Here is a 27,445-nt window from a genome sequence, read left to right on the forward strand (position 1 = left end):
CAGCCTGACACCATCAGAATATACAGAGTTTTGTTGCTTCTACAAAAATCCTAATAACTGACAGTGCTTATAGGGCCTGATTCATGTTAGTAAGGAATCTATACAGCCGCAAAGAAGCGGCTGTGCCGCGTCTGAGGACAGAGCCATGGATCTTCATCAGTATTGAGTCTAAGTGGTGTGAGGCACCAGCCAGCCTGTATAAGCTGAAGCAGGGTCAGAAAACCTGTTTCCTGACAATGCAGACCCTGGAACCATCGCACCTTTAAAACATTTTGAAGAATGGTGCTGGGTGGGGATACGGTCATTGTGTCTACAGCAAGTTGGTCGACAAGAATTGGGTCGACACCATTGTGATATGTCGACATTGTTCTAGGTCGACATGGGTCTATGTCGACATGGGTTTACGTCCACAGGTCATTAGGTCGTCAGTGTCTAGGTTGACAGACAAAAGGTCGACATGGGGTTTTTCACAGTTTTTTGAGCCGACATGTTCCGACAGGCGGTATTTAATGCCCTACCATCCACTAGGGCATGGTGGGAGAATAAAATAGTGTGCGAGGGGATGCGGTGTATTGAAAACTGTGTCCATGTCGACTGTGTCGACATTCGGCTCAAAAACAATAAAAAACACCATGTCGACCTTTTGACTGTCGACCTAGACACTGTCGACCTATTGCTTGTGTCGACCTATTAACCATGTCGATCTAGACCCATGTCAACCTTGACCCATGTCGACCTAGAACCATATCGACCTTTCCCCATGTCCACCTAATGGTGTCGACCTAATGCTTATTTACTAAGATGGGAGTTCTATTGAAGAAGGGATGTTGCCCATAGCAACCAATCAGAATCTAGTTCTTATTTATTTAGCACCTTCTAGAAGTTAATAGATAGAATCTGAATAGACCTTGCAGCGTATTGTTTGTTCTTCACCTGGGAGGCAATAACCTCCCCATGGCATCCAGCAACAGCAGCTTCATCTTCCTCTATCGTCAACAGTGGGCCAGAAAAATAATCCTGTAAACTCTTTTGCTGGCCGTCACCTCCCCTGGTCTTGCGTCAGTGACTGTGTCCTCTTTTATCTCCACCTGGGGGGCAGTGGCCTGTAAGATTTTTTTGCATGGCCGCCGTCCTGCTCATGACTTCTGACATCATTACCTGGAGGTTGGCGGCCTTTATGCTCTTTCACATGGGTGCCACCCCCCAGGACTTTTTCGGGCATGTTTTCTCTTCAGTTGCTCTTTGTTGCTCCTCTTCCGCCATCAGATTGATTCCTGCTCCCTCCCGCTTGCTACTTATTGGGGCGAGTGATGCAGCAAATTGCGATTCACTCACTGTCATCATTCTGAATTTTATCAAATAATGCCAAGGCACCATTTTCCAAAAGGGAAACCACCACCATTGACTATGCCATCTGCTGCCAAACTCTGGCAGTAAAGTCTATGGTCCCACCACCATGTCCTCCATTGCCTCCTGTTGTGGCTTCTATCATCACCATATCCTATGCCACTACCGCTGTCATGGCCGCCATGTCCCACATCAGCAGCGCAAGGTGCCGTGATCCCTCTGGACACAGTTCCATCGGGCTGTTGTGTTGGGGTCAGGAAAGCCAGGGCTCTGACCAATGGGAGGTGTCAGCAGTGCTGGTCATATGTTGCTCTGGAGGACGCAACTGGTGACACAGAGGTACTGTTGCAGGCAGACAATCTTGTTTTTTTCAGTAAGCACGAGTGTGCCAGGCCGGCACCATGTAGAGCAGTGGATGGAGCAGACCAGAGGATGGATGTGACAAGAACTGCCTCACTGGCAAAAATACAGGTACTGTAGAAGGAGAACAGTCGGTTATGCTGCTTTCAGACCGCATAACTGGCTTTGACCCTGTATTTGGAAACGTTTCCAAAAACGGGTCTGCCAGATAAAACCCCTTTCACACCGCAGCACTTAAACGGTATATTACCGTTTAAGTGCCGATTTTTTGACACTGGCAGACCCGTTTTTGGAAACTTGTCAAAGCCAGTGCAGCCTTCAGCCCTCCCCTCCGTGCAGCTCCCCCCCCCCCCTCGCGTGTCGACCGAGAGCATGTCGACGCCCCCCCGCGCATGTCGACGCCCCCCGCGCATGTCGACGCCCCCCCACCCCACCCCGCGTGTCGGCGCCCCCCCCCCCCGTGTCGACTTACCCCGTGCCGGTACCTCCGTTGTGGACTGCAGCTCAGTATGCTCGGAAAGCACTTATGAAAAAAGTGTCTTCCAGAAAATGGCTGCCCCATAGGAAACCCTGTTTAAAAAAACTGTCTTCCGTATGGGGGGCAGCCATTTTCTGAAAGACACTTTTTTCATAAGTGCTTTCCGAGCATACTGAGCTGCAGTGCCGGGAACCACAACGGAGATACCGGCACGGGGTAAGTCGACACGGGGGGGGGGGCGCCGACACGCGCGGGGGGTCGACACGCGGGGGGGCCGTCGACACGCGCGGGGGGGGCGTCGACACGCGCGCGGGGGGTGTCGACACGCGCGGGGGGGGGCTCCAGTGCTGTGAATACTTAATGAGCGCTCATTAAGTATTCACTGTGCTGAATTTAGGACCCAGCTCATTGGCTGGGTCCTAAATACCGTTTCTGAGCCGATTTTTGCGCTAAAATACCGGTTCAGAAACGGGTAGGACCCTGCATTTTAACCGGTTAGAAAAAACGGCATTTTCTAACCGGTTAAGTGGGACTGGACCTTTCAGACCGCACACATTACCGTTTTAAAACGGTAAAAAAACGGCAATTTACCGTTTTAAAAGTGCGGTCTGAAAGGGGCATTAGACAAGAATAACGGACATACTGGGTCATTAATTGTGTGTGTGTCTCATATATTATGCAAGCGAGGGCACACAGGGCAACTAGTTTTAGGAGAAAGCTTGTAATATGGTGGGTACATAGGGCCACTAGTAGTATGAGGGGGCATATTAGTTATATATGGGGGGGGGGGGGGCACACAGGGCCACTAGTAATATAGGGTAACTTAGGGGAATTATTTATATGGGGGGCACACAGGGCTACTAGTAATATAAGGAGAACACAGGGCCACTAGTTATAAGAGAGGGCACACAGGGCCACTAGTAATATAAGGGTAACTTAGGGGCATTATTTATATGGGGGGGGGGGGGGCACAGGGCTACTAGTAATATATGTAGAACACAGGGCCACTATTTATAAGGGAGGGCACACAGGGCCACTATTTATATGAATGGGCCCACAGGGTTTATCACCATCTAGATCCAGTACTTGGGCTATATGTAGTAGGGAGAGATTCTCATCGAAAATCGCAAATGTAATAGGGTGTGAATTTTTTATTTGCACCCTTAAAATTACCTAAAAACCGCAAAACAAATAGACCAGGTCCAGCCTGGCAAGTTTGACATAACCATGCACAGATCAGTGAGATTGACTGTGAAAACCAATGTATTTTTTACATCTCTTTTTTAATACCGCAAAAATCAGCTTGGGCAGGTTAAACTCGATGGAGTGGGAACCGTGCCGTTTTTTTTTTTCCATTATAATAGAAATCCGCACATCCGCACACAGCCTAACCCTTACTTACTAAAAAATCTAACAGTAACCTTACTAAAAAAGGCGCACTTGTCTAAAAAACACACATTTCCGTTACTAACAATCCCCAGAAATCGCACGTGAATTCTGACTTTGTCTAAAAATATCAAATATTACATTTGCGATTTTGTGCAATTTTTTTCAGTCACTGGTGTTAATTCACCACAGACTGCAGGTCCAGAACCATTATGTTCTATAAAGTAGATAAGAATAATTTGAAGCAAATTGTGCAATATTTACTAAACAGAAAAAAAGGAAGCTGTTAAGACATGATAAAGTGATGTGTTTTTTTTTTTATAGACTTGAAGATATTTTGTAACATTGACAAAGTCAAATGTATGCTTGTAATTGGTATTATATTATCTTGCAATCACTTGAACCACCTAAAAATGAAACTTAACAACACACACACACACACACACACACACACAAACACACATACACACTAGCCATGACTACTGTTACTGACTTTGCACTCTTATGGGCCCTATAGCCAGAATTAATTCCAAGGGCGAAATGTAATAGGGTGCGTTTTTTTAGACTAAAAAAAAATCGCACCAAATCGCACCTTTAAAAATCGCGTTTTTTGCCGCGAATTCGCATATGTAATGAGATGCGAATTAGCGGCAAAAAATGCGATTTGCCGCGATTTGCCGCGATTTTTAGTCATGAAAATGTGCGCATTTTCAGTCATGAAAATGTGCGCATTTTCATAAATGCGATTTTGTGCTAAAAAAAAAAAGTAAAAAAAAAAATGGCGTGGGGTCCCCCCTCCTAAGCATAACCAGCCCCGGGCTCATTGAGCCGGACCTGGTTCCAAAAATACGGGGGGACAAAAAGCATAGGGGTCCCCCGTATTTCTGAAACCAGCCCCGGACTCTTGGACCGGTCCTGGTTCCAAAAATACGGGGGACAAAAAATCTGGGGGTCCCCCGTATTTTGAAACCAGCACCGGGCTCCAACAGCCCGCGGTGTCATGCCACAGCCGGGGGACACTTTTTATACAAGGTCCCCCGGCCAAAACATGAGCACCGTGGCTGGTCAGCCTTGGACGGGGTACCTGGAGGAGTGGGGACCCCCCCAATAAAGGGGTCCCCCCCCCCCAGGCTTCACCCGTCCAGGGCTGAAGCCCGGGGCTGTCACCGGCGTCCGTGGCCAGTGGACGCCGGCCTGATAGGGTTAAATCCATCATACATATCATTACATTGCTTTTTACCGGCGAACTACAAGTGCCAGCAGACCTCCCCCGCATGCTGGGACTTGGAGAACCACAAGTCCCAGCATGCAGGGCATTAATGGGCCCGCTGGGACTTGTAGTCCACCTGTAAAAAGAATGTTTATAAAAAACACACACACAGAGAAGTACAAGTTTATTACACACACACACCTCAATTTTACACCAGCATACTTACCATTCCTGGATCCAGAGCTGGTCTGGCTGCTTTACAGCCGGCTCCCCCCGCACTGACAGGCAGCGGGGAGAACCGCTTTCTCCGTTGCCTGTCACCGGCTTTCTCCGTAGCTTCTGTAGCTCTGTCCCAGTGCTACAGAGGCTGAGAGCGTGATTGGCTGAGCTACAGTATGCGTCTCCATGGAGACGCATAGCTCAGCCAATCAGGACTGAGCTATGCGTCTCCATGGAGACGCATACTGTAGCTCAGCCAATCACGCTCTCAGCCTCTGTAGCACTGGGACAGAGCTACAGAAGCTACGGAGAAAGCCGGTGACAGGCAACGGAGAAAGCGGTTCTCCCCGCTGCCTGTCAGTGCGGGGGGAGCCGGCTGTAAAGCAGCCAGACCAGCGCTGGATCCAGGAATGGTAAGTATGCTGGTGTAAAATTGAGGTGTGTGTGTGTAATAAACTTGTACTTCTCTGTGTGTGTGTTTTTTATAAACATTCTTTTTACAGGTGGACTACAAGTCCCAGCGGGCCCATTAATGCCCTGCATGCTGGGACTTGTGGTTCTCCAAGTCCCAGCATGCGGGGGAGGTCTGCTGGCACTTGTAGTTCGCCGGTAAAAAGCAATGTAATGATATGTATGATGGATTTAACCCTATCAGGCCGGCGTCCACTGGCCACGGACGCCGGTGACAGCCCCGGGCTTCAGCCCTGGACGGGTGAAGCCTGGGGGGGGGGGGACCCCTTTATTGGGGGGGTCCCCACTCCTCCAGGTACCCCGTCCAAGGCTGACCAGCCACGGTGCTCATGTTTTGGCCGGGGGACCTTGTATAAAAAGTGTCCCCCGGCTGTGGCATGACACCGCGGGCTGTTGGAGCCCGGTGCTGGTTTCAAAATACGGGGGACCCCCAGATTTTTTGTCCCCCGTATTTTTGGAACCAGGTCCGGCTCAATGAGCCCGGGGCTGGTTATGCTTAGGAGGGGGAACCCCACGCCGTTTTTTTTTTTATAAAAACACTTTTACACATTTTTATTAACAGAACCATGCACAGATCTCAATGATCTGTGCATGGTTCTGTCAAATTCGCCTGTCAGAACCTGGTCTATTTTTTTTGCGATTTTTGGTAACATTGACCAAAAATCGCACCCTATTACATTTGCGAGTTGTATACTTTATAATGGGAAAACATCTGGATGCGAATTGAAATGTGACTAAAAATCGCACTTCTAAAAGTGCGATTTCGCGGTAAAAAGTGCGATTTTTTACCGCGATTTTCAACCTATTAAGGGCGAAATGTAATAGGGTGCGTTTTTTTAGACTAAAAAAAAATCGCACCAAATCGCACATTTAAAAATCGCGTTTTTTGCCGCGAATTCGCATATGTAATGAGATGCGAATTCGCGGCAAAAAATGCGATTTGCCGCGATTTGCCGCGATTTTTAGTCATGAAAATGTGCGCATTTTCAGTCATGAAAATGTGCGCATTTTCATAAATGCGATTTTGTGCTAAAAAAAAAAGGGAAAAAAAAAATGGCGTGGGGTCCCCCCTCCTAAGCATAACCAGCCCCGGGCTCATTGAGCCGGACCTGGTTCCAAAAATACGGGGGGACAAAAAGCATAGGGGTCCCCCGTATTTCTGAAACCAGCCCCGGACTCTTGGACCGGTCCTGGTTCCAAAAATAAGGGGGACAAAAAATCTGGGGGTCCCCCGTATTTTGAAACCAGCACCGGGCTCCAACAGCCCGCGGTGTCATGCCACAGCCGGGGGACACTTTTTATACAAGGTCCCCCGGCCAAAACATGAGCACCGTGGCTGGTCAGCCTTGGACGGGGTACCTGGAGGAGTGGGGACCCCCCCAATAAAGGGGTCCCCCCCCCCAGGCTTCACCCGTCCAGGGCTGAAGCCCGGGGCTGTCACCGGCGTCCGTGGCCAGTGGACGCCGGCCTGATAGGGTTAAATCCATCATACATATCATTACATTGCTTTTTACCGGCGAACTACAAGTGCCAGCAGACCTCCCCCGCATGCTGGGACTTGGAGAACCACAAGTCCCAGCATGCGGGGCATTAATGGGCCCGCTGGGACTTGTAGTCCACCTGTAAAAAGAATGTTTATAAAAAACACACACACAGAGAAGTACAAGTTTATTACACACACACATCTCACTTTTACACCAGCGTTACTTACCATTCCTGGATCCAGCGCTGGTCTGGCTGCTTTACAGCCGGCTCCCCCCGCACTGACAGGCAGCGGGGAGAACCGCTTTCTCCGTTGCCTGTCACCGGCTTTCTCCGTAGCTTCTGTAGCTCTGTCCCAGTGCTACAGAGGCTGAGAGCGTGATTGGCTGAGCTACAGTATGCGTCTCCATGGAGACGCATAGCTCAGCCAATCAGGACTGAGCTATGCGTCTCCATGGAGACGCATACTGTAGCTCAGCCAATCACGCTCTCAGCCTCTGTAGCACTGGGACAGAGCTACAGAAGCTACGGAGAAAGCCGGTGACAGGCAACGGAGAAAGCGGTTCTCCCCGCTGCCTGTCAGTGCGGGGGGAGCCGGCTGTAAAGCAGCCAGACCAGCGCTGGATCCAGGAATGGTAAGTATGCTGGTGTAAAATTGAGGTGTGTGTGTGTAATAAACTTGTACTTCTCTGTGTGTGTGTTTTTTATAAACATTCTTTTTACAGGTGGACTACAAGTCCCAGCGGGCCCATTAATGCCCTGCATGCTGGGACTTGTGGTTCTCCAAGTCCCAGCATGCGGGGGAGGTCTGCTGGCACTTGTAGTTCGCCGGTAAAAAGCAATGTAATGATATGTATGATGGATTTAACCCTATCAGGCCGGCGTCCACTGGCCACGGACGCCGGTGACAGCCCCGGGCTTCAGCCCTGGACGGGTGAAGCCTGGGGGGGGGGGGACCCCTTTATTGGGGGGGTCCCCACTCCTCCAGGTACCCCGTCCAAGGCTGACCAGCCACGGTGCTCATGTTTTGGCCGGGGGACCTTGTATAAAAAGTGTCCCCCGGCTGTGGCATGACACCGCGGGCTGTTGGAGCCCGGTGCTGGTTTCAAAATACGGGGGACCCCCAGATTTTTTGTCCCCCGTATTTTTGGAACCAGGACCGGTCCAAGAGTCCGGGGCTGGTTTCAGAAATACGGGGGACCCCTATGCTTTTTGTTCCCCCGTATTTTTGGAACCAGGTCCGGCTCAATGAGCCCGGGGCTGGTTATGCTTAGGAGGGGGGACCCCACGCCGTTTTTTTTTTTATAAAAACACTTTTACACATTTTTATTAACAGAACCATGCACAGATCTCAATGATCTGTGCATGGTTCTGTCAAATTCGCCTGTCAGAACCTGGTCTATTTTTTTTGCGATTTTTGGTAACATTGGCCAAAAATCGCACCCTATTACATTTGCGAGTTGTATACTTTATAATGGGAAAACATCTGGATGCGAATTGAAATGTGACTAAAAATCGCACTTCTAAAAGTGCGATTTCGCGGTAAAAAGTGCGATTTTTTACCGCGATTTTCAACCTATTAAATGTGCGATTTTCGGAAAATGTGCGATTTCGGCCGTTTTTGACCAAAAATCGCACATGTCTAAAAAATCGCACTCTATTACATTTCGCCCCAAATGTGCGATTTTCGGAAAATGTGCGATTTCGGCCGTTTTTGACCAAAAATCGCACATGTCTAAAAAATCGCACCCTATTACATTTCGCCCCAAGTGTTATTTGATACTACAGATTGAGTATCCCTTATCCAAAATGCTCCGGACCAGAAGAATTTTGGATAACAGATTATTCTATATTTATTTATTATTAACAGTTTCTTATATAGCGCATACAGATTCTGCAGCGCTTTACAGAGAGAATATTTGAACATTCACATCAGTCCCTACCCCAGGGGAGCTTACAAGCTATATTCCCTACTACATGTACACACACACACAGACATTCTGGGGTTAATTATTGTTGGAAGCCAATTAACCTAGCAGTATATATTTAGATTGTGGAAGGAAACCGGAGTACCCGGAGTAAACCCACGCAAGCATGGGGAGAATATACAATCGCCGCATAGTTAGGGCCATGGTGGGAATGGAACCCATGACCTCAGTCCTGTGAGGCAGTAATGCTAACCATAACACCATCCGTGCTGCCCCAGAATATTTCAGAATATTTCAATGATGTATCTTGAGGTATCTTACATTTATGTTGTCCAAACACATGAAATACACAAAATATATTTTATTTGTGCATGAAATAAGGTTTCAAAACATGAAACAAAGGGCAAAATTTAATCGGGTGCCCATTAATGCCCTTTCATGTCTAATAAACTGCACAATATCGCTACTAAAAATCGCACTTGTCTAAAAATTGCACATTTTCCTTACTAAAAATTGGTCTAAACCACATTACAATTCCGACTTTTTTTTCTCAAATTTTTTTTTATTGACAGGAGAATCAATAAAATACAATACATTGCAAGTGAAACAAGTAGTAAAACTAGTTGGTTAAGATATACAGAATTAATCAACGGTACATTGTGTGTGATCAGCATTACAACTTAGAACACAACAGTGCATTAATATAGCAATTGTCAACAAACATTTTCAGAAGGGAGGATCCCTACTCAAAGATTCTGTAAGTTACCAAGTGGTATTGGAGAAAGAGTTTCTAAGGGCGGCTTTTAGAGGGGGGGGGGGGGGGATAAGGTGTGGATGTGTGGCAGCTAAGTGTCAAAGAATTTAGCAGTAATTTTTTCCTTTTGGATTGAGGTTTCTGTCCAATCCATCATAAACAAATGAGATATTCTAGGCAAGGCCAAAGACACTGGGGAGGGGGTTGGGGAGATCCATTCAGACAAGATAGTTTTTTTTAATAGTCGCTGCCAGTTTGACAAGCAATAAACGAGTGCCTGGGGAAAAGTTTTTCCGATCGGGGAGGAATACCGTCCCCAGAATATCCAAGGTTTGGAGATGGTGAAGTCCATACAAAGGGTCAGTTTAATATATTCCTGAAATTCAGACCAAAGAGCCTGTACGATGGTACAATTCCACATACAGTGTATTTGGTCTGCATGGGGCTACCATATTTGTAGCAGTTAGCGTCAGGGGCTCCTCTAATGAGGAATTTAAGTTTCGGAGTGAAATAGGATCTGTGCAAGAGCTTTTGGTGCATCTCCAAATAGGAGGTATACACCAGGCTTTTATTTAGAGACTAATATGCTGTCAACATGGTTTTCATGGTCAATTCAGGAAAGTTATTTTGCCACTTTAAGAAACCCCTTGGAGGTTGGTCTAATGCTATACACTTACAGCAGAGGTCATATATATAAGAAGTCGAGAGGGGACTATCTAACCGTGCGTGTTAGAATCTATCAAGAGCACAAGGCTCAACATTTGGCCCGAACGATGATAATACAGATTGGGTATAACTCTTAACCTGTACATAGACAAATTGTGGTATCTAAAGTTGAAGATATTTATATTTTAAACCCGTGTGAGTCAGGATGGTCAGATAATCTACTGTCAGAAGATTCACAACATACTTGAGGCCTCCGATACTCCAAGACTTAAAGACATTTGTAAATTGGCTGGGTATGAAATTGGGGTTGCCCCAGAGGGGGGAAAAATTAACGTATACCTAGAAGCATGGACAGCAAACCTAACTAACCGCCATACCAAGCAAGTGGTATTATTTGGGCCCCCAAATTCCCTTTTCTGGTGCATTTTATATAGTGCTATGTGGGCCCTTTACAGATCATAGGAACTTAGAAAGTTCCTTGTTAAATCTAGCAATATCTCCCTTGGGTGGGATAATTGGTAGCATTTGTAGTATGTACAAAAATCGGGGAAAGGTGATCATTTTGTATAAGTAACATCTGCCTACGTACGATAAGTGTAAATGGGCCGATTTAGTGAAATCAGTTGTGGTTTTGGACCATAGTGGGCCGAAGTTCCGTGTATATAGCTGGGAGGGATGCCTTGGGATATTATTGCCGAGGTACGTAATTCCATCTCTGGGAGCCCATTTAAAAGGAAAAGAGTTGCTCCAACCCAATTTTGCCTCTGGTTAAAAGGCCAACGTCTCTGACTTGGAGTAGTTTATTTTGAAACCTCCCACTTTTTCAAATTCTGATAAGATAGGGATTATAGCAGGGATAGCCATTTTGGGGTTGGACATGTAAAGCAACAGGTCGTCCGCAAAAGCCGACACCTTAAGGTCAGAGTGTGCTAACTGAATACCTTTCCAACTCTCATTGAGTAAAAAATGTCTTAAAAGCGGGTCTAGCGCCATGTTAAACAATAGAGGGGACAGAGGACAGCCCTGATGAGTACCCCGGAATAACTGAAAGAGAGCAGAGTTTGAGTTATTAATAGTGAGGAATGCAGAGAGGGCATGATACAGGGTCTGAAAGACATGGATAAACTTGAATTCCGACTCTGTATAAAAATTTGCACCCTATTACATTTCTGATTTTAACAAAAAAAAATTAAATTTTTAGACATGCGATTTAGTACGATTTTACAACATGACTTAAAACTTGCCCAAAGTTTGTGTACTATCTCAGACACTGAATTTGAATGCTAAGAAATTATTTTTTTGTACATATTTAGTGCCAGTTACATATCAGGCAGTGGCGTAACTATGGAGGGTGCAGGGGGTGCAACTTCTATGGGGCCCAGGCCTTTTGGGGGCCCGAGGGCTAAGCAGGCATCCACTGCACCCATTGGCATTTTTTTTATTATGTAGTGCCTGGGCAGCAGCAGCGCAGTCCGTCCCTCCTTTCTTCCCCTGCTCTCACCGCACGCCGTGCCTCCTCTTCCCCCCTCCACCAGCAGCACCTTTGGTCTGGCCAATGAAGGGGAGGAGCTGGTCTGGCTAATCCAGCCTCTGCTCTCCCAGACTCCCCTCTCTATAACTGTTATGATACCCGGGAGTCCTCGCCAACCCTAACTCCGTTGTCATCGAATGGGATTGATGGCTGCGTGCTAGTGCTAGGCTTCGCCTATAATAGCCGCGTTCGACAGAGCCCGTTAGTCAGGCTCCGCCCCCGATGCCACCAGGTCTTGAGAGTTGACAACGCTGCCACCAATGTCAAAGATGAACAAGGGGATGACTAACTAACCCAAGAAGGCGAGGTCACCCTTACTCTATAGCAAACTGGGTAAACGTAACAATACGTAGAGATGTAACACAAACCTATACCAAACAGGTGTAACAATACACAGAGGTGTTTCATAAGAATCAAGATACAAGTAAGGGGCAGTCTGGGGATGAACCCCACTTATCTGTGCTCCGAGGAGACAACGGCAGCGGGAACCAGGGTACGGACAGCTAGGACAACGCACGGACACCAGGAGGACAAGAGGCAGAACGGAGGACACGGCTGGGAATGAACGACAGGACACAGGACGACTGGACACAGGAACCAGGAGCAGTGAGTAAGCGGGAACCAGGAACACTTGAGACCCTGAGGTGCAAAAGCTATAACCGGCGTCTGTCCTGGGCAGACGCCGGCTCTTTATTCAAAATCCCCGCTGACGCTGACGTGCGCCGCACTGCCGGGCGCATGACCTCAGCGCGCCGGCACACCGACGGAGACGCTCGGGGACGTTGCCCGGCAACGCCCCGATGCCTGCTGACGATGCCGTGGGGACGGAAGCCAGGGGCGTTGCTGTGCGACGCCGCTAACGTCTCCCCCGGCACTCGTCTACACTGTCTGTCCCGGCTGGTCCGGGACAGAAGTGTAACAGTACCCCCCCCTTGAGGAGGGGTCACCGAACCCTTAGAACCCGGTTTCCAGGGAAATTTTCTAAAGAACTCCGCTCTTAGTCGGGGCGCATGCAAAAACTTTTCTGGGACCCAAGATCTTTCCTCATCTCCAAACCCCTTCCAGTGGACAAGAAACTTGAGCTGACCCCTGACTACCTTGGAATCCAAGATATGTTCCACCACATACTCCTTATGCCCTCGAACCAAGACAGGTCTTTGAGTACGTGTAGAGCTGGATGGAAGGGTTCCGATGACAGGTTTGAGCAGGGAACAATGAAAGACATTATTGATGCGCAGAGACCTGGGAAGCTGAAGTCTGAATGCCACCGGGTTAATTTGTCCGATAATCGGAAATGGACCGATAAACCTGGGACCCAACTTGGAACATTGCTGTCGAAGTCTAATATGACGTGTGGATAACCATACTCTCTGACCCACTTTAAAGAGACACGGTCTCCTGTGCCTATCAAAGAAAATCTTAGACCGGGCTGAGGATTGTCTAAGGGCTATGTGTACATTCTTCCAGGCTTTCCTAAAAAACGAGACAGTGGACGAGGATCTTGACGGATCAACCGGGGGCATGAATGAACTACATTTGGGGTGCAAACCTGAGTTGCAGAAAAAAGGAGAGCTCTTGATGGCTGAATGATAAGAGTTATTGTATGCGAACTCTGCTAATGGAATAAGCTCAGCCCAATTGTCCTGGCACTTTGAAACGAAACAGCGGAGGTATTGTTCCAAAAGCCTGGTTGACCCTCTCGGTCTGTCCATTCGACTGCGGGTGATAGCCAGAGGAGAGACTGACCTGAATCCCTAAGGCTGCACAAAACTGTCTCCAAAACCTGGCCACGAACTGGGAACCTCTATCTGAGACAATATCGACCGGGAGTCCGTGAAGCCTAAAGATGTTGGTGATGAATAAATTTGCTAGGATTTTTGCAGTAGGAAGCCCATGTAAAGGAGTAAAGTGAGCCATTTTGGAAAATCTATCCACAGTAACCCAGATGGTGGTGAACTTGCTAGACGGAGGCAGGTCAACTATAAAGTCCATAGAAATATGGGACCATGGTTTCTTGGGAATGGACAAGGGGAACAGCGGCCCAATAGGAGACTGTCGAGACGATTTGTGTCGCGCACAGACCAGACATGAGGCCACAAATTTGTTGACATCTTGCCTCATAGAGGGCCACCAAACAGTCCTGGCCAACTGTTCAAAAATTTTGGCAATACCTGGATGCCCGGAGCTTTTTGCCGAGTGAAAGTCCCTGAGAACCGCCTGCCGTAATTTCTGGGGAATAAATAAACGGTCCTGTGGGGTCTGTTGAGGAGCCGACGCTTGGGCAGCAATGACTAAGGTGGCTAAATCTTGGGTCAGGCCCGCCATGATTACTGAGCAAGGGACAATGGGAGATGCTTTCACCTCAGACCCCTGGAAAGTCTGAAAACTGCGGGAGAGGGCATCCGCCTTCACGTTCTTAGATCCCGGCCTAAAGGTGATGATAAACCGGAATCTGGTGAAGAACAGTGCCCACCGAGCCTGTCGTGGGTTGAGGCGTTTGGCGGACTCAATATACGAGAGATTCTTGTGATCGGTGATCACGGTGATGGTATGCTGAGCTCCCTCAAGCCAGTGACGCCACTCCTCAAACGCCCATTTGATGGCCAATAACTCACGATTACCTACATCATAATTTCTCTCGGCTGGAGAGAATTTGCGGGAGAAGTAAGCGCATGGATGAGTCTTTAGATCCAGTGGACCCTTCTGAGACAGGACTGCTCCAGCACCCACATCAGAGGCGTCGACTTCGATTAAAAAAGGAAGCCTGGGGTCTGGGTGGTGCAGAATTGGAGCTGAGCAAAACGCTTTTTTTAATTTTATGAAAGAATCCATCGCCCGTTGAGACCATTGTCCTGGGTCAGCCCCTTTCCGAGTCAAGTCCACTATGGGTGCCACGATGTCCGAAAAGGAGCGGATAAATTTGCGATAGTAGTTAGAAAAACCAAGAAATCGCTGAATGGCCTTGAGCGTGGTTGGGCGAGCCCAGGATTGAATGGCCTGAACCTTCGATGGATCCATGGAGAAACCTTGAGGGGAAATAATATACCCTAAAAAAGTCACTTGTGACACTTCGAATTCACATTTTTCCAACTTGGCATATAGATGATTCTCCCGTAGCTTCTGCAACACCAGGCGGACGTGCTGCCGATGCTCAGGAAGAGATTTGGAAAAAATGAGAATGTCGTCCAAGTAAACTACGGCAAAACCCCCTAAAAACGGTCGAAGGACTTCGTTGATAAAGTCTTGGAAGACTGCCGGGGCGTTAGCTAGACCAAAAGGCATCACAAGATACTCAAAATGCCCCGAGTGGGTATTAAACGCGGTCTTCCATTCATCACCACTTTTAATTCTAATTAAGTTGTAGGCCCCCCTGAGGTCTATTTTGGAAAAAATCACTGCCTCCCGAATCTGGTCAAATAATACGGAGATGAGGGGTAATGGGTAGGAATTTTTTACTGTAATTTTGTTAAGGGCTCTGTAATCAATACAGGGCCGTAAAGACCCATCTTTCTTCTCAACAAAGAAAAACCCCGCCCCCACCGGTGATTTAGAGGGCCGAATGAACACCTTTTCAAGGCTTTCTTTAATGTAGAGGTCCACGGCTTGGGACTCAGGTGCGGATAACGCATATAAACGACCCTTAGGAAGTCTGGCATTAGGCACTAAATCAATGGCACAATCAAAGGGGCGATGAGGAGGCAAGGTGTTGGCTTCTTTTTTAGAAAAAACATCTGAAAATCACGGTACTGAGGAGGGAGAGCTTGAAAATCGGGGTGCATCACACGGAGAGGGAGAGTGAGACAAACATCCGAACAGGACCCTCCCCACCGAGTGATCTCACCAGTTTCCCAATTAAATTCAGGGTTGTGTTTTTTCAACCAGGGCAGCCCCAGGACTATAGGAGTGAGAGGACAGTGAAAAATAAGAAAGGTGATATCTTCGGAGTGAAGGGCCCCCACCGACAGCCGAAGGGAGGGAGTCCTAAAAGATATACCGCCTTTAGACAGTGGACAGCCATCCAACCCACAAACAGAAACGGGATTTTCCAGGGGTATGGGCATAAGGCCCAATTGTTGCACCAGGCCTTCATCTATAAAGTTACCGGCCGCCCCACAATCCACAAAGGCAGATCCGTTCCAAGAACGGTCGGTAACAGAGACTGATACCTGAATTAATACAGAATCTGAGGGAGAAAAGCTCGACAGGCCCAAGTGAACCCCCCAAGTATCACTTAGGCCCTGTCTTTTCCCGCCTTCAGCGGACAAGCAACAGCAAGATGACCGGGACCCCCACAATACAAACAGAGGCCCTTGAGACGTCGGCGTTTTTTTTCGGATGAAGATAGTCGAGTGGCCCCCAACTGCATAGGCTCGTCTCCGGGTACCTCGGTAGACTCGTCTACAGATGAGGAAGGCAACACTCCAGACCGTCTTTCTCTCTGCCGCTCCCGAAATCTCCTATCCACTTTAATGGCTAACTGCATGATCCCATCAATGTCTTTGGGAGTGGGGTACTGTACTAATGCATCCTTAAGGGATTCGGATAACCCAATCCGAAACTGACTACGAAGCGCTGGGTCGTTCCAGCCAGAATCAATAGCCCAACGTCTGAACTTAGTACAGTATGCCTCAGCTGTGTCCTGCCCCTGACGCAGGGCCCTAAGATTAGACTCGGCCGAGGCCGCCCGGTCCGGGTCATCGTATAATAACCCCATTGCTGAGAAGAATGCATCCACAGAAGAGAGAGCCTCAGCACCATCTGGAAGGCCGAAGGCCCAAGACTGAGGATCTCCCTGCAGGAGTGAAATAACCATTCCAACCCGTTGAGCCTCAGAACCAGAAGATCCTGGGCGCAATTTGAAATAAAGCCTACATGACTGTTTAAAATTAAAAAACAAAGACCGGTCACCTGAAAAACGGTCAGGGAGATTTAACCTGGGCTCCAGACTCCCACCGGAGGAGGAGCTAGACTGAGACCGTTGCTCGTGTGAGTTTACCCGTAGGGTGAGCTCTTGCAATTTCTGCGTCAGTGTGTGCATCTGTCCTGCAAGAGAGTGGGCAGCAGCCTGCTGTGACGGATCCATGATTGGGTTTCCCCACGACTACCGAACCTCTGAGCTGTAGGGGCAACAACAGTCTCAGAGTATGGTCTGGCCGGTTATAATGTTATGATACCCGGGAGTCCTCGCCAACCCTAACTCCGTTGTCATCGAATGGGATTGATGGCTGCGTGCTAGTGCTAGGCTTCGCCTATAATAGCCGCGTTCGACAGAGCCCGTTAGTCAGGCTCCGCCCCCGATGCCACCAGGTCTTGAGAGTTGACAACGCTGCCACCAATGTCAAAGATGAACAAGGGGATGACTAACTAACCCAAGAAGGCGAGGTCACCCTTACTCTATAGCAAACTGGGTAAACGTAACAATACGTAGAGATGTAACACAAACCTATACCAAACAGGTGTAACAATACACAGAGGTGTTTCATAAGAATCAAGATACAAGTAAGGGGCAGTCTGGGGATGAACCCCACTTATCTGTGCTCCGAGGAGACAACGGCAGCGGGAACCAGGGTACGGACAGCTAGGACAACGCACGGACACCAGGAGGACAAGAGGCAGAACGGAGGACACGGCTGGGAATGAACGACAGGACACAGGACGACTGGACACAGGAACCAGGAGCAGTGAGTAAGCGGGAACCAGGAACACTTGAGACCCTGAGGTGCAAAAGCTATAACCGGCGTCTGTCCTGGGCAGACGCCGGCTCTTTATTCAAAATCCCCGCTGACGCTGACGTGCGCCGCACTGCCGGGCGCATGACCTCAGCGCGCCGGCACACCGACGGAGACGCTCGGGGACGTTGCTCGGGGACGTTGCCCGGCAACGCCCCGATGCCTGCTGACGATGCCGTGGGGACGGAAGCCAGGGGCGTTGCTGTGCGACGCCGCTAACGTCTCCCCCGGCACTCGTCTACACTGTCTGTCCCGGCTGGTCCGGGACAGAAGTGTAACAATAACGCTGCCGGGGCTCAATGTCACTATCTGGTGACCAGCCCTGGCGCGCAAAAGGAATACTGCTGCTGCTGGCAGAGAGCTGGCACCAGATATCCGCGTCGTTGAGGGGACACCACTGAAGAGATTCGCTGCTGCTGAGGTCCTGGCACCGATGTGCAGTGCAGGTAACAAGCCATCTCTCTGCCTCTGTCTCTCTCTCTCTCCCCCTACCCATCATTCTCACCCTCCACTTGTCTCTTCTTTTTTTCTCTCCACTGTTCTCTTTCCCCATTCACCTGCTTTTTTCAACCCTCTCTTATTTATCTCCATTGATCTGAACCTATTCTTTCTTCTCTCCTTCTCTTTCCCCATCTATCTCTTTCCACCCTCCCCCCTCTCTACTCCCTCTCCTCCATTTCCCCCTGTCTCCCCCCCCCCCCCCATTCTGTCGCTCTACCTGGCACTGTCTCTCCCAGAATCTCTACCTCCCTCCAACATTCTCTCTCACTACTGCTCATACCCCTCCCTTTCTCTCTTGCTCCTCTCCTTCTCTTTTCCTGACCACCCATCTCTCACCATCATTATTTTTGTTTCTCAGCGGGCAAAATTTTGCTATGATGCCCAAAGTGTTCTTCTTACGCCTCTGATATCAGGCCTAATTCAGGTTGACTTGCTAAGCGGTTGTGGTTGGCTGCCTATCGAGCCCATAAACGCCGCCCGCCACCCATCTGTGGCAATAGAAAATTACAAATGGCTTTCTGTACACTAAAGCATCTTTGGTGCAAAAATGTAATTATTCACGTGTCCGAGGTTAAATGGGGTGCAAAAATATGCAAATATCAACCAGTGAGCCCCACCTTGTGGACCCGCAATTCCCTATACAATCTCGCCATCATGCACACTTCACTAGGGTGTAAATTTACTAAAGCTTCTAAAAATGAATAGAGTTAATGTTGTCCATAGCAACCAATCAGATAATTTCTCAATTGCATCCTAGAAAATTATAGACAGCATCTAATTGGTTGCTATGGACACATCACCTCTTTTCATTTTGAGAAGCTTCAGTAAACTTACACCCTAGTGAAGCATGCATGATGGGGAGATTTTATGGGTCTTCCATGGGAGCGGGGGAGCGCCCACATTTTTCCCACAAAAAACAACCTGTAACAAAACAGTTATGTGCTGATAGGTACTTTGGGTCAGATTTAATAGGATGAGATATTCAGAAAGTGAGAGATTTGGGAAGAAATCTCCAGTTTTTTTAAAGCGGCAATCATTTACACTGCAAAACCAGTTTGATTTTGAAGTGTAGATGATTGCCGCTTTAAAAAAACTGGAGATTTCTTCCAAAATCTCTCACTTTCTGAATATCTCATCCTATTAAATCTCACCCTCTACCTCTATCCACTATATCTCTCTCCAAGACTTAGTACATAAGACCTGAATTTATTAGCTGGGTGGGTACTTGTGTATTATCACGGCTCCCACGATTTCCATCATATGAGATCTTATACAATTTAAAATTGTATACCATTGTATATGGCATACAATGGCATACGATGAGATGATATTTTAAATTGTATAAGCACACTAATGGGTGCTTTCAAGGTCAATTGGCCCCCCTATAAGATTTTTAATTGTATAAGCACCCTAATGGGTGCTTACAATGTTAAATGCACCCCCAAGCCACCCCCACTATCAACGCCAACCCGAGCGTGGCGAGCGTAGCGAGCCCGCAAGGGGCGGCGGTACGCGTCCTCCGACCTTTTCATACCCCCACTATCCATGTCGGTGTGGAGTTGAATTTACATAGTGTGGCGAGCGCATGCCACACTATATAAATTCAACTCCACGCCGACATGGATAGTGGGGGTATGAAAAGGTCGGAGGACGCGTAACACCGCCCCTCGCGGGCTCGCTGCGCTCGCCACGCTTCGGGTTGGCGTTGATAGTGGGGGTGGCGTGGGGGTGCATTTAACATTGTAAGCACCCATTAGGGTGCTTATACAATTAAAAATCTTTAGGGGGCCAATTGACCATGAAAGCACCCATTAGTGTGCTTATACAATTTAAAATCTCATCTCATCTCATCGTATGCCATATACAATGGTATACAATTTTAAATTGTATAAGATCGGGTCCCATCGCAGCACATCTCATCTCATTGCATACCATCTTAAAGCAGCCCATACACGGTCCGTTTAACGGATCCATTTGGGACTTAATTAGCACACATCGGATCGGATCCCTAGTGCATGCAGTGTGCATGCACTGCGATCCGATCCGATGTGTACCTAGTACAAAAAGTATGTGCAGCACATACTTTTTGTACCGTACTATGTGATGCGCGGGAGCGTGCATCGCATAGTACAGAACGGAGCCATACACAACGGACCGTGTATGGGCTCCTTAAGCCTTATGGTATGCAATGAGATGGGATGAGATGGGAGCCATGATAGTACACAAGTACCGCTGGGTGTTCCGTTATTTGTTACAGCGGGTAAAAAAAACCTGCATCTGGCACTTTTTTCCTTTTCAGTTAGAAAATCCACATTAAATCCACGATTAGTTAATTTAACTACATCAGTGGTGCCGTTAGTCTCCTAATGTCTGCAGGGGTTTAGTATCCTGCATTCCACAACCAATACTGGTAAAATAATATGTGCATAATTATTTTAATTATCTGTTAGGAAAAAGCATTTATCCAGTATAATACAATTAGTAGGGTCAAAGGACCTTATTCTGTGAATTCTGCAGCCTTGCGAGTCCATCAGCCGCCGCCCGCAGAGCCGGCGTGTCCCCCACGCACGTAGGACCCCCTGCACGGCTGCGAATGGATGATTTACATAATCTTACCTACGCAGGCGGGGAGAAATCATTCGATGGTTCAACTCAGAGACACCTATGTAGTAACTCTAAACTGCGGGCACCCTGAGCGAGAACAGGGCGGGCAGCTGACATCAGGTGATGTCACCTGGCCGCCCCCCGCATGTCCGTCATGGCCTAATAAGCCTGAAAACGCCCATGAAATGCTGGGCATTCCTATATGCTAATGGGATTAGCCGGCGCCCCCGCCCGCTGTGTAGGGTGCATGCACCCGGCGAACCAACATTTTGCTGTAGCTGCGCGCACCTTGTGTCTGCACATGCACAGAAACGGGAAACGAATGGATCTGAATGAGGTCCAAAGGGTAAAGCTGGGTACAATCGTCGGGCCGTTCTTCCGTTCTGGGTTAGACGGCCGTTCAATTGTATATGTGTGTAGGCTGTCCCATATGAGCGATAAACGGCCAAAAACGGTCATGTCCGTCCATACTCGGTCGGACGAAGGTTCATTGCTGTTTAATTTTCATCCGACTGGCCGGGTCCATATAGGAACAAAAGTGCAGTGTGTACGCACGTTCAATCGATATGCTGGACGTTCTTGCGACTATACGTTCCATAGCTGCATGATCTCTCCTACAGCACAGCATGTAGTCACTCTCTCGATTGTCATTGTCATTGCATGATGGTTAACACCCCTGCTGCACAGGTACTTGTAGTGCCACGTAAAAAGATGTAGTCAGCCGGCAGGGTGACTAGAGACAGACATACGGCAAATAGCCGGTGTCTAGATGTAGTCAGCCGGCTATTTGCCGTATGTCTTTCTCTAGTCACCCTGCCGGCTGACTACATCTTTTTACGTGGCACTACAAGTACCTGTGCAACAGGGGTGCACCATCATGCAATGACAATGACAATCGAGAGAGTGTGTACAGTGGTACAATCTTTTTCTTGCGACTGGACGTGAGTACTGCGGATGTCGCAAGTAAAATTGTACAGGTGTGTACACGCGTATCGGCTGTTGTTTGTGGACGGTCCAACTCTTCTACGGTCGGTCGAACGGTCGCAAGAAAACAGGGATTGTATAGATGTGTACCCAGCTTAACTCACAAGCAGAAAACATCAGTTCAATGTTGTTTTTCGTGAAAAAAAAGTGGTAAAAAAGACAGAGAATTGATCAGAACTTTAAATGTGTGTTAGTGATATCACTGAACATTAATGTCATTATGTAATATGTGCCCTGTACATGTGTAAACATATATGTGTAGTATTTCAGAGCAGGTACATTTGCACATTAATGTGATATACTGAATCTGGACATGGCACCTCCATTGTCTACACTCTGGCAGGCTCTCTGCTATAGAGAGTACAATACTGTGACTAATTTGTTTTCTTATCCTGTCTCTCAGGGTGAAAGCTTTATCTTCCAAGCCTCCTAGCAGGAAAGGCCCAATTACAAGTCTCCCTTTTTGTTTATCATAGCAACCTCCCACCCCTCTACTCCTGTGTCAGCTGCTTCAAGTCATTGCATCTAGACATAAACAGGCAGCTTTCTCCTTTCTCCCAGGACCACGGATATGCATTTTTTCCCTATTTCCCAAGGTTTTCCCTCTATGGTTTTCTACATATTTAAACAAGAGTCCTCCTCCTTGCAGATGTCTTAGTAACTAGAGATAAAAGAAGAATTGTATTACTTTTAACCAGTACATTACGTGGCAAGATATTCTCTAATGCCTTTGTGGAATATATATCTCTCCATTATTATACTTTATATTCTTTTTGCTACTGGACAGATATTGCCCAGAAAGATCAGGCATGAACAGGACGTAATATTCTTGCATCTTTGAAGTACAATTGAATTATAGCATTTGCTTATCACTTCGCTGTAAAGACATGAAGGTTGCTGTCTTGGACTTGGGAACTGTCTTTGCAAAATTCTTCAAACCAACTGTTTCACCTATAAACCCAGGACCAACTGGCAATCCTTTCCCTCAAGGTTCTATTGCAGCAAATTCTTCAGGAAACTCAACCCCTTCCCTTGCCAACAAATCACCCTTCCTTCTGCTTTCTGCACCACCGTCGCCTCTGCACATCTTCAGCACATCCACTTCTTCCTCCTCTTCCCTGCCTCGTGTTCCTTCTGGGAAAGCTGTGGCTCTTAGTGGAATTTCTGCACCCGGTAGTCCAGCCCATTCAACGAAGCCCCAGCATTCAAACCCATCAACCAACAGCATGGCACCATTTCTACAGGTCTACGAGGAACCCTGGGCAGGTCCAGAGCCCACAGCTTCATCTCCGACACCACCAACTACAATTCTTGTACGCCCAGCACTCACAAGTACCAACCCAATAGTACCCAGCATGCAGCCAAACCACTCCAGTCGTTCCCCAAGACTTCAAGAGACCTCCGTTTCTGTGTGGAATACCAAGTCCATGCTCTTTACCCTACCTGATATTGGGGAGGAGGGCACAGACTATGAAGACAGTCACCACAGCCAGGGGTAAGTGTTAATCTAAAGTAGGGATGGGGAACCATCAACCCTCCAGCTGGTATTAAACTACACATCCCAGCATGCCCTGAAACAGTTTTAGCATGGCTGAATAGCAAAACTGTAGCAGGGCATGCTGGGATGTGTAGTTCAACAACAGCTGGAGGGCCGAAGGTTCCTCTTCCCTGATCTAAAGCTATTAACGAAATAATTAGCAAAAGCCAAATGTAACAAACATAATATAAAATCACTTATTTACCTATATGGACATTAAGTTATAAAGCGCATTTACAAATTTTATTCTATGCTCTGTGACATTCAACGTTAATTATTTCCAATTTATAGTGAAATACAATAGTTTTAATTAACAGAGCAAGATTTTAAATTACCGATCATCCATGCATTGCCTCCAGTTTCAGATGGTTACATCTTTCAGCAGCATCTGCTGTGTCAAAGTAATTCTACAATAGTTCCTAAGCTGGTGACGGATGAGGTATCACTTGAGTAAAGCAGTAATTCCTGCAGCCAGATATGCTGTTTTCTAGAAAGCATGCTGTATAAACGGAACATTTATTCGTGATGGGGAATGTTCAGTACCAGGGCCACAGTGACTTGAAATATAACTGTGAAAACATTTTTCGGGGGTCAATCTGTTTTGAGATGAGGGACAAACCTTTTTTAGAGGAATTATCTTCCAGAGAAAAGAAAACATTTTGGCATCTTTTATACAGCCCTTACGCCATTGCACCCTCTCCAAACCATGTTTGCGCATCTTAAGGTGCATACATACGGTGTGATTTGAGATTCTAATTTTGCCTATATAGTCAAAATCGGAAGAAAACTTAGCACAAATAGCAATGTCTGTACAGCTTGCGATGCCGATGCTCACGCCTTTAGGATTGGCATCGCAACAAAAAAATTGAGTGTGCAGGCAAGCCAAGTTTGACTATTTTATATACAGTCTAGTGTTCTAGTATAGTCAACATCTGCCAAAATCTCAAGTAAATATAGTCCAGATTGGATGGTTTTGGGCTCAGTGGAGTTCAAGGGAAATCTCATAGTCAAAATCATACAAATCAAATGTATGAACCCTAAAATTTGTATCAGATTAAGTGTTGTTGGATTTGCTGCAGGGTAGTGGTGGTTGGGGGGTATGTAAAAATACATAACGAGAGCAGGTTTCAGAGTTTGAGAGGGACGTGGCATAGCCCAACTCTAAAATGCAGATTAAAAAATATATTACATAGTATATGTGAGCAAAATGTAAGAGTATGCAATATTTGTCCTCACCCTGTTTTCAGGGCATGATTGCTTTTCTTCAAATTTGCACATACTTCCAGAATATCCCCCTAGTCTTCTACTTGGACAAACAGACAGACCTGTTTGGTCCTATTTTTGCACAGTTTGTAGTTGTGCACAGTACCTGAAGACAACTGTCTTTCAGAAAACCAGAGAGATCGGATCCTGACACAGAGGTGCTGCAAAATATTCGGCAGTCACGTCAAGCTGATGTTATGCAGCAAATGCAGCAAATACTGACATCGTCTGCATAGGAACGATAATCCTGTAGTGCAGAGTTTTACAAACTCTTCCATTGCAGTGCAGGTTGTAAGGATATCCAAGTTTGTTAACAGGTGAGTTAATGAGTACCTCAGTCAATTTGATTTAACCATCTGGACTCAAGCATGGATATTCTTGAAACCTGAACTGTAATGGTGGAATATGGGTTGGCCATACACACTGCAATTTTATGAACAAGAGAATATCTCGTTCTGTCCTTCATTTAACTGCACCACATTGTACATGATATCTCCGGATTGGCCGTGCAGCACGGGGAACCAGGAAATACCATATATGACCCACAGAAGCAAATGACCATACACACACTGTGCAAACCGCACAATATATGGCGTCTGATTATTCCGGAAACGGTATATTGTGCTGATATTGTTCAAATGTGTGCCTGGATTATTCCCCTGATCTGTCAGGTGTGCCTAACTATTTGTATTTGTACAAATTATACCATTATCAGGAACAGTTACTAACTTATCAATGTTAAGTTAAGCTTATTCAACAAAGTATCTTTAATACATATCAGACTACCTGAAACTAGTAGCTATTTTAACACAGTCTATGGTCATACCAGTCATTACAATAGGGAAAACAAACATTAGCTCTTTCTAACCTTTCCTGTTTAAATCTCCACTTGCAGATTCTATACTGTTTCTATAAGCGGTGCTTGTTGTGCTTCCTGGTCACATTCTTTTGATAGTAAGAATTTGCTAATCCTATGTTTGTACAGAAAATCACTAGAACACAGGGCAACATATAACAGCATGATTTTGTTTTAGATACCACAGGACTACCCAAGAGCTTCTGTATGTGCACATTTTGCATTGTTAGACCATGCCACTTGGTAAACATGCAGTGTTTGCAGGAATACAGCATACCTCCCAACTGTCCTGGTTACAGCGGGACAGTCTCGCTATTTGGAGACTGTACCACTGTCCCTCCCACGGGTGGCAATGTCCCATTGGGGGGGTCATCTGGGGGGAGAGGTAGATCAGCATTGCCTTGCGCACAGCATTTCTTTAGTGCAGGGAGGGAGCCGGGAGCTGCCCATCTGTTAGGGGAGAGCTGGGCACGCCTCCGAAAATTATGGAAACGGGGTCATGGTGGTAGGACATGCCCCCTCTACCCAAGGCCTTGCCCACACAGCAGCTCTGATGCCTTTTTGGGTGGCCGCAACGAAGCCACGATTGCACAATCACATAAGTTGGGAGGTACAGTACAGTATGTATGCAGCATATTTCTGCTACTCATGGGGGTCTCTATATTAATCACATACCTTACTCCCTTCCCACAGCCTAACCCCAACTTAGCTTCGCTGCACCCTAGCCATAAATCCCCCCATGTGCTTAAACCTAATCCCCCATAGTTGCCTACCCTCCTGCATTCTGCAGGAGACTCCCTGAAATAACAGCAATCTCCCCCTCTCCCTCATTAGTCTAGCAATCTACCTCATGTCACCTAGCCCACATTACACTGTCACATTTTGGGGGAAAAAAGGAATAAGAGATAGATACATTTACATTGAATCATCAGCATCATTTCCCAGCACATTAGCAAGTATAGTAGCTCATACTAACTGTTTTGGGGCTCATCTACATTTGGATATAAGTCATTTTAAAAGATTCCTCTCAGATGTAGCAGTACACACCCACGCTTCTAGGTGCCTCTTTGACAATTTCTTTTCACAATCTCTCCATATATGTAATTAGACACGCCCTTTGGGTGGAGCATGACACGCCCCCTCAATGGGTTGCTTTGCAAAGATCTACTACCGACTTTAATCTCCCTAAAACTAGTTTTCAAATGTTGGCAAATATGTAATCACCCCTCGCAGCCTAATGCTAAGATGCCCAACATACTTGCAATCAGGATGCAGGCTGTCAGGTCAGAATTCCAGTGCCAGTATTAAGACTGTATAAACTGCATCCCCTGGAAAGATAAACAGTACTCTTGACAGGAAAAATTCAGCATCATTGATGATTTTATGTTCTCACAGTCCCATATGTACCTATGGGACTGTATAATTAGACTTCAGCATCGATGCATAAGTCAATACTGTTTGGACCCCTAATTTTCAAGGACGACTGCGTGGGGGTGTAGGATGCTGCCTGGAATGGGGAGTGGGGGCAAAGCCAGTGTTACGGTGTTGGACGCCCCCTGTAAACTATAAATTTGTGCCCTCCCATACATTATACAGGAAAAGAGCACCACAAAAAAAGGTGTGGTTTCACAAGGAAGAAGCGTGGTCACACTATGATATGCATTCTGCTGCATATAGTGCCCCTGATTCATGTTACAACGGTACCCACATTAGTGCCCCTTATACACAATGCCCACAGTAGAAGTACCGCTTACACAAGGGCGTAACTAGATATTCGTAGGCCCCATAGTAAAAGTTTTTCCTAGCTAATGGTGAAAAATGTATTTAGCATATATTATTTACACAGTAAGGATGAGCCCCCTTCAGTTCTGGGCCCCATAGCAGCTGCACCCATTGTACCTATGGTAGTTACACCCTTGCGCTTTCAGTACTTACACGTACAGTAATGCCCTCAGTAGAAGAGAGAGAGCGAGAGAGAGAGAGAGAGAGAGAGAGGATCCAGACAGACTGAGGCTTCTGTCATATCACTCTTGTGTAGCTTTTCCAAGGCCAACCTTGAATCAGGATGGAAGGTGTTGCAGCCTTGCCCCATGTTGGGTCAGAGGAGCATGTGCTGGGCTCCAGAAATCCAGGCTCAAC

The 27,445-nt window shown here is 47.1% G+C and overlaps 1 protein-coding gene across 3 annotated transcripts in view; it reads left to right on the forward strand.

Moving 5' to 3' along the window:
* Positions 1 to 22,174: 22,174 nt before the first annotated feature.
* FAM149A (family with sequence similarity 149 member A) overlaps positions 22,175 to 27,445 on the forward strand; it is a 105,557-nt gene continuing 100,286 nt past the window's right edge. For 2 of the 3 annotated variants that reach the window (XM_083169226.1, XM_083169246.1), the window contains exon 1: positions 22,175 to 23,145. In XM_083169226.1, the coding sequence (XP_083025352.1) occupies positions 22,538 to 23,145 (608 nt within the window). In that variant the 5' untranslated portion in view covers positions 22,175 to 22,537. The remainder of the gene's footprint in view (positions 23,146 to 27,445) is intronic. The other variant, XM_083169236.1, reaches the window with a different exon arrangement.

Source organism: Crinia signifera, chromosome 1 (assembly GCF_055691185.1).
Source record: "Crinia signifera chromosome 1, ASM5569118v1, whole genome shotgun sequence".
Classification (NCBI taxonomy): domain Eukaryota; kingdom Metazoa; phylum Chordata; class Amphibia; order Anura; family Myobatrachidae; genus Crinia; species Crinia signifera.